This window comes from Rhodamnia argentea, chromosome 3 (assembly GCF_020921035.1).
Source record: "Rhodamnia argentea isolate NSW1041297 chromosome 3, ASM2092103v1, whole genome shotgun sequence".
Classification (NCBI taxonomy): Eukaryota; Viridiplantae; Streptophyta; class Magnoliopsida; order Myrtales; family Myrtaceae; genus Rhodamnia; species Rhodamnia argentea.
The window spans coordinates 32714305-32725564 of record NC_063152.1 but is presented as its reverse complement, the minus strand read 5'-3'; the positions used below and the strand labels follow the sequence as shown (position 1 = coordinate 32725564).

The 11260-nt window shown below is 40.9% G+C and overlaps 1 protein-coding gene across 1 annotated transcript; it reads left to right on the top strand.

The window, feature by feature from the left end:
* The first annotated feature begins 2298 nt into the window (after positions 1-2298).
* Positions 2299-6605, top strand: LOC115754681 (probable polygalacturonase). The gene is made up of 5 exons (XM_030693783.2): positions 2299-2955; positions 4071-4191; positions 4846-5020; positions 5149-5219; positions 5737-6605. The coding sequence occupies exons 1-5, from the start codon at positions 2611-2613 to the stop codon at positions 6375-6377; spliced, it is 1353 nt and encodes a 450-aa protein (XP_030549643.1). The 5' UTR covers positions 2299-2610; the 3' UTR covers positions 6378-6605.
* The last annotated feature ends 4655 nt before the right edge of the window (positions 6606-11260 follow it).

The window sequence follows — 11260 nt, the reverse complement described above, 5'->3', positions numbered from 1 at the left end:
TGTGTCATTTTATCATATGGGTACGATTCTGCCACGAGGTATACGAAATGGTCTCTGAATAAACGTAAGACGATGCAGCTTGCGCATTTTCCGCCGGCCTGTCTTCGTGGGGGAGAGAGAGAGAGTGCGGGGGTAAACCCAGAAACATGTTTAGTTAATTTCGGTGTCCGACCCGATCGATGTTTGCTAAGACAGCGGGCCATCTGTCTCGCCGGTTTTAAAATAATGGATACAACATTAAATCGGCTCTCCACATTCTTTGTTTGAACTTCAAGAAAGCCGAAACCAGAAAAGAGAATGAAGACAGAATAACGAAGATAATATAATAATCCTGACAAAAAAATTCACGGCGGTATATAAGACAATAATAAATTTATTCATCCCAAATCGCCACTTTCGATGGGGCCTCTGACTAGCAAAGTCGCAGCAACAGTGCAGAGATGGGATCTCGGCTATATTAAATAAAGTGCATGAAGAAAACTCTGCAAATTTCGAACTTTAAGTTCCATTTATTTTGCAAAAAAAAAATTATAAAAATTCAAAATATGTTCTCTGACAAAACGAAAAAATATTTTTATCATCTACGCATATATTTATACATAAATTATTATCGGTAATAAAAATATCTACCATCGACTGATTATTTCAAATTTTATATATAACTACTTTTAGAAAAAGATTTTTTAAATTTTTTATTTTTCACACGACAAACGGAGCCTTAAAAATGTTTATTCGCGATAGATTGAAGAAGGTAGACATTATTTGTCTTATTAGCTGGTAAGGTTTCGGGCGTTCATCATGTAACAAAAGTCCAAGTTGAAAAGCACCGCAAAATTTCGAAAGTGGAAAAAAGTTGAAAGCGAGAAGCTCTTCTGAAAAAAAAAAATGTCGATTTAGCAAGAATTTCCTGTAATTTGTGAGTTTATGGTATCATGAATGATTGTATTAGGAAGGTAAAATAACATAAATGGTCCATCAATTTTAGCATAATTTTCAATACGATCTCTAAACTTTTAATTTGTTCAGTATGATCTCCGAACTTTAACCTAAGATGCAATGTAGTCCCCGAACTTTTAATTTGTTCAATTTGGTTCATGAACTGGATAATCCAAGGATTAGATTGAATATAGAGATATAGTAATTCGAGGAGTCGATTGAACACTTAACAAAATTTCAAGGACTACATTAGACAAATTAAAAGTTTAAGTTTCATATTAAACATTAGGCGTTATGTCATTAACCCTGTTGGGATTTAGCTTTACGTTCATAAGACAACACTTCTAGAGTAGAAATTCGGGCGCAACTTCTAAAACAGAAATTTATTTGGTTACGTAACTTCATTTCTCTACTTTTTTGGAGATTTTTTTTTTTGTTGCTCCAGAAGTAATTTTGGAGCCGCTTGAAGAAGCAAAAAAAAAAAATAAATACTTCTCTCAAGAAGTAGAAAAATTAATTTTTGCGTAGAAGTAGAGTAGAAAAAATAATTTCTCGCTAGAAATTGATTTCTATGCCATGCACATTCTACATCCGTCCCTCTCTTTTTTCTTTTTCTGTAAAAAAGAATAAGGATAGGAAAAAGAAAAAGGTAAAAAGAAAAGGAGAAAGGAATCACAGCTAGGCCCGCCTCCGCCTAAACAAAAGGCCAAAAGACATCGGGTTCCCAATTTCCCATTATCTTAAGCAAATTATCACAGCCCGTTGTCCATGCTCACCTCGAATCTCGGGTTCATCCCCACGAACTCGCAGTGCACGTCTTCAAGCGAACCAGTGCGAATTTGCTAATTGAGAAACATGGGCATATTCTATTCCATCTCGTGTCCATGAGGAGGGGCCATCTTTATTCATTTGCTTACTTATTTGTGATGAGAGTATCCGACCAAGAAAAAAAATTGATAGGAGTATAATTTGTCTGAATACATACCAACTTCTTGAAATCGTCGTTCCAAATCAATTATGAACGAGTCATGTATACTTTTTATATTCATGTGATATCTCTTTATTTATCAATTTAAGTTTTTAAATTGTACTATTTAACATCTTATCAGAGTCAGTATCATCCAATGTGCACTGTTATAAGAGTTTGAGCTCTTAGATGACGACCGATTTTGCTGGATTACTCTGTCATTTGTGTCATTGGTCCGAGCGAGGCTGGTCCGGTTATTTCCGCTGCTTCGTAGCCAAAGATGTGATAAAACCAGCGGCCACTCGACAACGTGTCTTGTCGGCGACTAAGAGCTAGTCTACAAAGCTCTCAGTCTCGCAATCAATGCATTAATCTCTGTCTCTCTGTCTCTTTGTCTCTGTCTCTCTCTCTCTCTCTCTGCTTTGTCCTCTTCTTGATCGGCTTTACTCTCTCCAGAACTGCTCACATCTTCCTCTCATTACTCTCCTTAACTAAATCGTCACCTCCGTTGAAAAGCTTCGTTTGGACTCTTCTCCGCTGTCCTCCTCGGCTTGATCCGCCCACCAAATCCATCTCCAGTCCTACCCAATCCCCCCACTAAACCACCGACCAAATCTCAATCTCTCTCATCGTCCGTCGCGCCTTCCCTCGCCTCACATTCGCTCTTCGCCACCGTTTTACCTCCAGGAGCCGCCGAGAGCGCGGGAATGCCGCGGCCGTCGGCCTCGGCCTTCGTCCTGCTCGTCGCCGTCGCAGCGCTGCTGGCCGGCGTCTCGGTGGCTGCGGAGGAGGAGGTCGTCACGTGCTCCGGCATGGTTCCGATGAGCGACCGCGTGGGCAGGATCTCCATTGCGGACTTCGGCGGCGTCGGCGACGGGCGGACGCTGAACACCAAGGCGTTCAGGGAGGCCGTGTACCGGATTCGGCACCTGCACCGGCCCGGCGGCACGCTGCTCTACGTGCCTCCCGGGGTGTACTTGACGGAGAGCTTCAACCTCACGAGCCACATGACGCTTTACTTGGCCAAAGGCGCTGTCATCAAAGCCACTCAGGTAACTTCCGCGGTTTGGTACGAGTAGAAGCCGATTCTTTGTTGAATCTGGAAATTACGAATAATTAGAGCGATATCTCATGTTCACGTTGAACTGTTCTTGTGCGATTTGATTGGTTCGTAACATGGGGAGTCTCTCTGTGTGTGTAAAGGCCAGAAATTTGGGTATCCGATGAAAGGAGATGCGAGTTCTGTGGTTCAGGACGCGCCTTTGCACCTGCAGATGTTGATAATTATTTTGCGAGTATTCGCATGTATTTGATAATTTGTCCCACCATTTTTGTGCTAGTGTCTGATGCAGACAACGTTTATCTTGGTACGGCGTTTTCTATAACTTATACGGAGATGGTTGTAGCAATATATCAACAAAGGGATAAAGGTCTGGTGCAACTTGGTGGGTCAGGAGATGGGACTGCATAAGATAAAAGAGGTTGGTGGGAGGCTTGATAGCACTCATCCAACTTGGGGTAGAAATAATAGATTGTTGGAGAGCCGATCAGGGATTTTATACCCTCTGATCATATCGAAGTACTTCGTTCTGTAATCTAGGAAAACCCGACAAGCATCATGTGCAGCATTTGAAACTTGTGTGGGCTCCTTTCACCCAATCGTATACTGAAGAGAGGCATTGCACTGATTTTTTTTTTCTGTCTTCGTAATCTATGGCAAATGGCGAAGGAAACTTGACCCCTGCTGGTTTGCAGATTGAGTACTTGTTTGTGTATATGAATTGCATTTCAAAGCATACCTAGTGAGATGGCATGAAGCATGGTGGTGAGGAGTTGAACTTGTCTTATCTTTGTGACTGTCCACTTCCTAAGCCACTATTCCACTCCATTCGGTGAACAGTGCTTGAGGCCCAGAAGTGTTTGTTTGTAACGAGAATCAATACATCCATTGTGCCTAATCCACTATTTTTCTTTAAATGCTTCTCGTGGACTTGTCCTGGTTATACTCTGATCTTTTTTAAGCTCTTTGGAATTTACAACCCTGGTGCTGCATGGCACACAGTTAGTAATCAAGAACACACAATTTAGGATCAAACTTGGGTACTCTATACAACTATACTTGCGTCCCTTGGCCATTCTTGATTTTGTCTATCTTATCCTTCTTCAGGATACCTCAAATTGGCCACTAATTGCGCCATTGCCGTCTTATGGAAGAGGCAGGGAGCGCCCTGGAGGAAGATATATGAGCTTCATTCATGGAGATGGCCTTCAAGACGTGATAATCACTGGTAGGTATCCTAAGCAATGTGATTTAACAACAAAACTTGAGTTTGTACTAGTTTGATTGTATCTCAACCTTAGCATAGCTTATGAGAGCGATCCATATGAGCTCAAGCTCCATTGAAAAAGGCTGTCATAGTTACTGGAGTGTCGCAAGTTCCCTTGCGAACTAGGGGACGGTGGGTCCCCAAGTCCCAACTTGGATCTTTGAGTTGTCTCAACTAGTTTGCTTCTCTTTTATTTTTGCCAGCACTAGCTGTTTTAGTTAGCTAAATAGAGTTACTCTGAAGGAGAGTAGCTTTGGCATATTATACGACTATTGCAGATTTATCCGGCATGGCTTAGAAAAATTCCTATTCTGTTATCGTCTGAGCAATTACGTTTACATGAGGTTTTTTTATCTTTCCAACGGAATGCACTAGGAGATTGAGTCATTTGTTGAACTACTGGTTAGTTGGGATCTCATACCCAAAATTGGCTTAGGGACACAAGTTCTGCCACATCCCTTGAGCCATCACTTATTCATTGTCATGAACCTGTCATTCTACTTGGAATAAAAACATCTACCTGTTGAGACGGAAGTAACATCTGCTAGCAAATTTCTCAATTATTTTTAAATGACATCTAAATGTACTTGACAAGTTTGACAATTGTTTGTGTAGGTGAGAACGGGACAATAGATGGCCAAGGAGATGTCTGGTGGAACATGTGGAGGCAGAGAACTCTCAGTTTTACCAGACCAAATCTTATCGAACTGGTTAATTCCAGAGACATCATAATCTCCAATGTGGTTTTCCAGAACTCTCCATTTTGGAATATCCATCCTGTTTATTGTAGGTACTTGAAGCTTATTTTTGTAGTACATTGAAGTCCAAAGGTTCCGAAACTTGAGGGTACAGTAATTACTTGATTGACACGGGGTACTTTGGACACTAATTTTCGTAATTGCCCAATTCTTCTTGCAGCAATGTGGTTGTCCGTTATGTGACCATATTAGCTCCATTGGACTCTCCCAACACAGATGGAATCGATCCAGGTAAACTTTATGATGGGACTTGACCTGTTATTTAGTGCATCTTTTGGACATAGAAGTCCTTAATTCACAGCTGAGCTAGGGTGTTTGACTGGGAAGGACTGTTCTACTGTTTATATTGAACAAACTATGTTCTGGAGTTTGATGCATTAAATTTAGCTCAGGCCACTAGTTAGACTACTGATGAGTAGAGTCTCTGGGATGAAAAATTTGGTATATTAATATGATTACGCTCTGTTGGTATTTTGGTAATTTTATATGTAATTCTTAAGTCAGTTCTTTTCTTATTAGACAGTCTTAGAAAACTAGGAGGAGTTGAAAAAGTACCATCAAGCAGCAATTTAGCAGGCGATCGTTGCTTGTATCTTACCTCGCATGTTCGTCCATCAAACATCGAACTTAAGCAGAGACTCACTTTGCGCCTACATTTGAGTAGCTATGAAATTGCTCCCTCATGTTGAGATTTTCTTATTGACTTGCTAAATTAATTCCTTCTTTTCTCATCGACCCGATGATGCAGATTCAAGCTCAAATGTCTGCATAGAGGATTCGTACATTTCTGTTGGAGATGATCTTGTCTCGGTGAAAAGTGGGTGGGATGAGTATGGTATTGCCTATGGTCGCCCAAGCTCGAATATCACCATCCGCAGATTAACAGGATCATCCCCATTCGGTGGTATTGCAATAGGAAGTGAAACCTCTGGTGGGGTAGAGAATGTCCTGGCTGAAAACATCAACTTGTACAAAGTGGGTGTTGGAATCCATGTAAAAACAAATACTGGCAGAGGGGGTTTCATAAGAAACATAACCTTCTCCGATGTATACGTGGAGACCGCAAGAAAGGGGATAAAGATTTCAGGCGACGTTGGAGATCATCCTGACGACAAGTACGACCCAAATGCTCTTCCGGTTGTGAAAGGCATCTTGATAAAGGGCGTGTGGGGAACAAATGTTCAACAGGCGGGTCTTATACGAGGCATAAAGGACTCCCCTTTCACCGGTGTGTGCCTTTCTAATATCAACCTCCGTGGCAAGCCAGGGCCGAGAGAAGCTCCTTGGTTGTGCTCGGACGTGAGCGGGGCCGCTTTCAAGGTGAGCCCATCCCCCTGTTCGGAGCTGACTAGTGTCTCCCAAAGTGTTTCGTGTGCTACCTACTCCTGAAAATCTCGTAACTAGCTTGATTTAAATGAAGAAAATTGTTCAGCATGCTGAATCATTGTAATCCTTTGTGCTTCCAAGCGCATGCGTAGACTAATGTTATGACTATATTCTTTCAAAATCTTTTCGTTATCGGTTCGGCTTATGTTGGAACTCGAGTCATAGGCAAAACTGTCCGGCCTAACTCTGCTGTTACGAAATATAAATGATCATCGAGGCGCACGAGTTTTTCATCTTTGACTTAGGATTACAATGTTGTACCCACAAGCAACGTTAGATATATCAAACTTCGTACCAAAAATTATTTCATAACATGATATGGGAATCTAATCTATCAACGATCATTCGACATTCCCCACCCAAGAAAATAAAACCGTTCGCTTTTCAACCATATTAATCCATACTTTTCGCCAATTCATACTATTAGCCACGTTGAGTTGCGAAGACAATGATGGGACTTGTCATGTCCTACATCTTATTTGATCAATGACGGGATAAATCATAGAACGGATTGCCTGACCATGGGCAGCACCACGACAGAAAACAAGTTTGGCTTGAGGGTCAACCGCGAACCACAAATCCAATGGACCGCGTAGCTCAAATCCAATGCACCACATCGACGAGTGACAATAACTGTGGTTGTCGCCGTCGCTGTGGGGTCGATCACCACTGGGTGCTCGTGATGGCCTGATTTGCCTAGATTCGGCCACTACGCCTTCAATGTAGCGCAAAACTCCCCGGTGACTACCAAACCGTGGTCGACAATTACACCATGATGGCACCGTAGAGTAGCAAGGCACTGTTGGTGTATGCTTATCCCATTCGAGGCGTCCCAAAATACTGGATATAATAAATTTTATCCTATCTGGCTTTGTATCCATGCTACCAAACACACCCTTAGAGCGAGAATAACTATATTCCATCACAGTCCTATTCTAGTCTCGCTGTCAAAATGCATGAACCAATGCTCTATCAAGACAAAAATGATTCAACTTCTCTCCAGATCAAATGGCAGGAGAGTGCAACAAATTCTACGATGCTGATTAGGACAAGTGCTAATATGCTATACGTATATGTAGGAAACTTGAAAGCATATAAACATAAGACGAAGTCCATGTAAAGCCAAACTCACATCGAATCGAACTCTAAAAAACTTCCTTAAATCATTATCGTCTCTTCAGAAAACATTCGAAAACATCCTCAACTTCTTGACAATTCAGGTCAACCCCCATCCTCACGGTCACCATGATCACGACAGGGGCGAGCCTTTCGTGCTCTGTTCTCTCTTCTCTCGCCGCTGGGAACAACTACGAAGCGGAAGCGGCACTTCCACTTGCTTTCGGCAATCGACATGAAAATTATTCTTGAAAAATAATCTCTGTTTTAATGATAATAAAAAGAGATAAAAGAAGAGAAGAGGAACACCCAATAATTAATGTGGTTCAGACAACCAAGAGAAAAAGAGTCTCTTGGAAGCTTACATCCACGGCAGTAAATCCCCAATTCATCTTGCTTTCTTTGGGAATGATTTATTATCTTTTAATAGAGAACAATGCAATGCTTTACAATCATGAATTTGATAACTATGAATATCGCACAACTCAGCCATATTTCCTACTATATTTGAATTAGGAAGATCTTCAATCTTTATCGTTTTAACACTCCCCCTCCAAGCTAGAGTGAAAACGTCCTCGGAGGTCGGCTTGAATACCATATTTTGGAAAACACCTTTAGCAAGAGCCTTGGTGAATATATCCGCAAGTTGCTCATCACTACCGATATAAGGAGTTTCAATTGTCTTGTCTTGAACTTTCTCACGAACAAAGTGACAATCGACTTCTATATGTTTTGTCAATTTATGAAAAATTGGATTTGAAGCGATATGGATTGCGGCTTAATTATCACAAAATAACTTCATAGGAGACCTAGGGGTTTCAAATCCCAATTCTTACACAAGCAAACGAAGCCAAACCATTTCACTTGTAGTTGAGGCCATGGCTCTGTATTCGACCTCTGTCTTGGACCTTGCCACAACAGTTTGCTTTTTACTTTTCCAAGTGACTAAGTTGCCGCCTACAAAAGTGCAGAAACCCGTATTTGATTTTCTGTCCATAGGGTTCCCAGCCCAATCCACATCAGTATACCCTACAATACCAGTATGACCATGTTTCTTCATCAAAATATCCCGACCTGGATTAGATTTTAGGTATCGAAGTATGCGATCCACAAGCACCATATGTCCTTCGGTAGGAGCATGCATGAATCGGCTTACATAACTCAAGGCGTAAGCAATATCTGGCTGAGTAATGGTTAAGTAGATCAACTGTTCAACCAACCTTTGAAATCGTCCAATATCGGGTAAATGAGCAATGTTGTCAACAAACTTACTGTTATAATCCATGGGAGATTTAGCGGGAGCAGCTCCAAGTTTCCCAATCTCTTTTAACAAGTCAAGAGCATATTTTCTTTGAGAGATGAATAATCCTTTACTAGACTAGGCCACTTCTATACCAAGAAAATAACGCAAGTGTCCCAAATCCTTGATGTCAAACTGTACATTCAAGTGCCGCTTAAGAGCCTCGATTTCATGAATATTATCACCAGTAATAACTATATCATCCACGTAAATAAGAACAACTATTGTTCCTTTGACATTCCGCTTCACAATTAAGGAGGAATCCGAATCACACTTTTTGAAACCCACACTTTCAAGAACCGAACTTAATTTCCCATACCAAGAACGTGGCGACCGTTTGAGACCATAGATAGCTTTATTAAGCTTGCATACTGCATTGGGTTGATTTTCCGAGGGATGTCCAGGAGGAATCTTCATATAAACTTCTTCTTCCAGTTCACCTTGTAAGAACGCGTTTTTAACATCCATTTGAAAGAGTGGCCAATCGCAATTTACTGCTATGGATATCGGTACTCTCACCGTGTTCATTTTTGCTACAAGAGCAAATGTTTCTTTGTAATCTTTGCCATAAGTTTGCATGTAGCCCTTGGCAACAAGTCTTGCCTTGTGACGCTCTATGCAACCATTGTTCTTGTATTTAATTTTATATACCCATTTGCAGCCAACGGAGCGCTTTCCTTCAAGTAAGGTGACGATATCCCAAGTGTGATTTTTATCAAGTGCTTCTAGCTTTTCTTTCATAGCATCTCGCCATAATTGAGAACTTCTAACTTCAAGAAAAGTAGCAGGCTCTTTTTGAGCATCAACAGCTAACAAAAAAGCATGGAAGGCGGGAGAAACTTTACCATAGCAAATATAATCCCGTATAGGAAATCAAGCAGAATGATAAGTGATGAAGTCACGAAGTCCGGTAGATGGTTGTGAAACTTGAGTGGTCTTTCAAATAGGAGCATGCGCGGCGGGAACAGGTGCATGCTCTTCAATTTCAACGGTTTCATCCACTTGCTATGAAGCAAGATCAGAACCACTAATATTATTACTAATGTGACCGCTCACAATCGGAAAGGGAGCAACTTCAACATCGAACTCATTATGGTTTAATTCAGTACCACTATTCTCCCCCCGAAGCTGATCCTTGCTAGAAAAAAACATGTGATTCTCATCGAAGACAACATCACGTGAGATAAAAACCTTATTAGTAGATGGATCAAAACATTTATACTCCTTCTTAACAGAGGAGTAACTAATAAAAACACACTTACGAGCACGAGGATCAAGTTTTCCTCCTGAAAAGTGAACAAAACAAATACGCCCAAATATTCGAAGATGTGAAATATTCATAGTTCGGCCAATAGGCACCTCCATTGGAGATTTGTAGCTTAATATTTTACTGGGGAGACGATTAATCAAGTAACAACTAGTGAGCACCGCATCCGAGTAATATGTCTTGGGAAAATTACCATGAAATAATAGGGCTCTTGTCACTTCAAGTAGGTGACGATTTTTTCGCTTGGCTATGTCATTTTGTTGAGGGGTGCCGACACGGGAAGTTTGATGAATAATCCCCAAGGACTTCAGAAATGATTCAAAAGGATGATTTGTATATTCTGTCCCATTATCAATTCGAAGAATCTTGATGTGGCAACCACATTGAGTGCGAACCATACTGCAAAATTCTTGGAATACTTTCAGCACTTCTTATGGATTATCTGATTTTTGTGTTGTTGATGAGAGTTCTCGTGGTCCGATTACTATGGCTAATGGAACTCAAGTTCCGGTTAAAGGACAAGGCACCGTCAATTTATTATTGCGATAAAAGAATTCTTTGGAGATAAAGATGATGCACATATGGTCAGTAGCACCCGAATCAACAATAAAAGAATTCTTTGGAGATAAAGTCATAAGAGCTAGGGAATTACTAGATTGAGCCGGATTGCTAGAATCAGAGACAAATGATATTGTGCCACCAGCTTGGATAAGATGCTGCGGTTGAAGAGCAATTTTATTCAAAGAGGCTTGAAAATCAGATGTCGAGCCTTGAGTATGAGTTGCAACCTTGGCATCTACCCCTTTATCGTTATTAAGCCGAAGATGAGGATAAAGCTCCCAACAACGGTCCTTAGAGTGAACATCCTTATCACAATGATCACAATGAAATTTATTATTGCAACCTTTGCCTTTGCCTTTACCAAAACTAGAACGATTGTCGCCAAAACTAGTGCGATTAATTTTAGTACCAAAACCAGAGCGACTCTCATCAAAACCAGAGCGATTACTTTTAACAACATGGGCAGAATTCTCAACCAAATCTCCCCTTTCTTAGAATCGGGAGTCATTACACGACGACGAGTTTCCTCCCTTTGAACAATAGCGGTAGAAAAATTGGGAAGAGTAGAACTCATTAGGATTTGCCTCTTAAGATCTTCATATTCAAGCCTAAGACTAGCCAAAAGTTGAAAAATCTTCTCCT

What these genes read in the sequence shown, in the direction of transcription:
- LOC115754681 (XM_030693783.2), top strand. Translation starts at nt 2,611, where the DNA reads ATGCCGCGGCCGTCGGCCTCGGCCTTCGTCCTGCTCGTCGCCGTCGCA. An exon ending in CTGTCATCAAAGCCACTCAG is followed by an intron (nt 2,956 to 4,070) that starts GTAACTTCCGCG and finishes ATCCTTCTTCAG; the next exon opens with GATACCTCAAATTGGCCACT. An exon ending in ATCCATCCTGTTTATTGTAG is followed by an intron (nt 5,021 to 5,148) that starts GTACTTGAAGCT and finishes TTCTTCTTGCAG; the next exon opens with CAATGTGGTTGTCCGTTATG.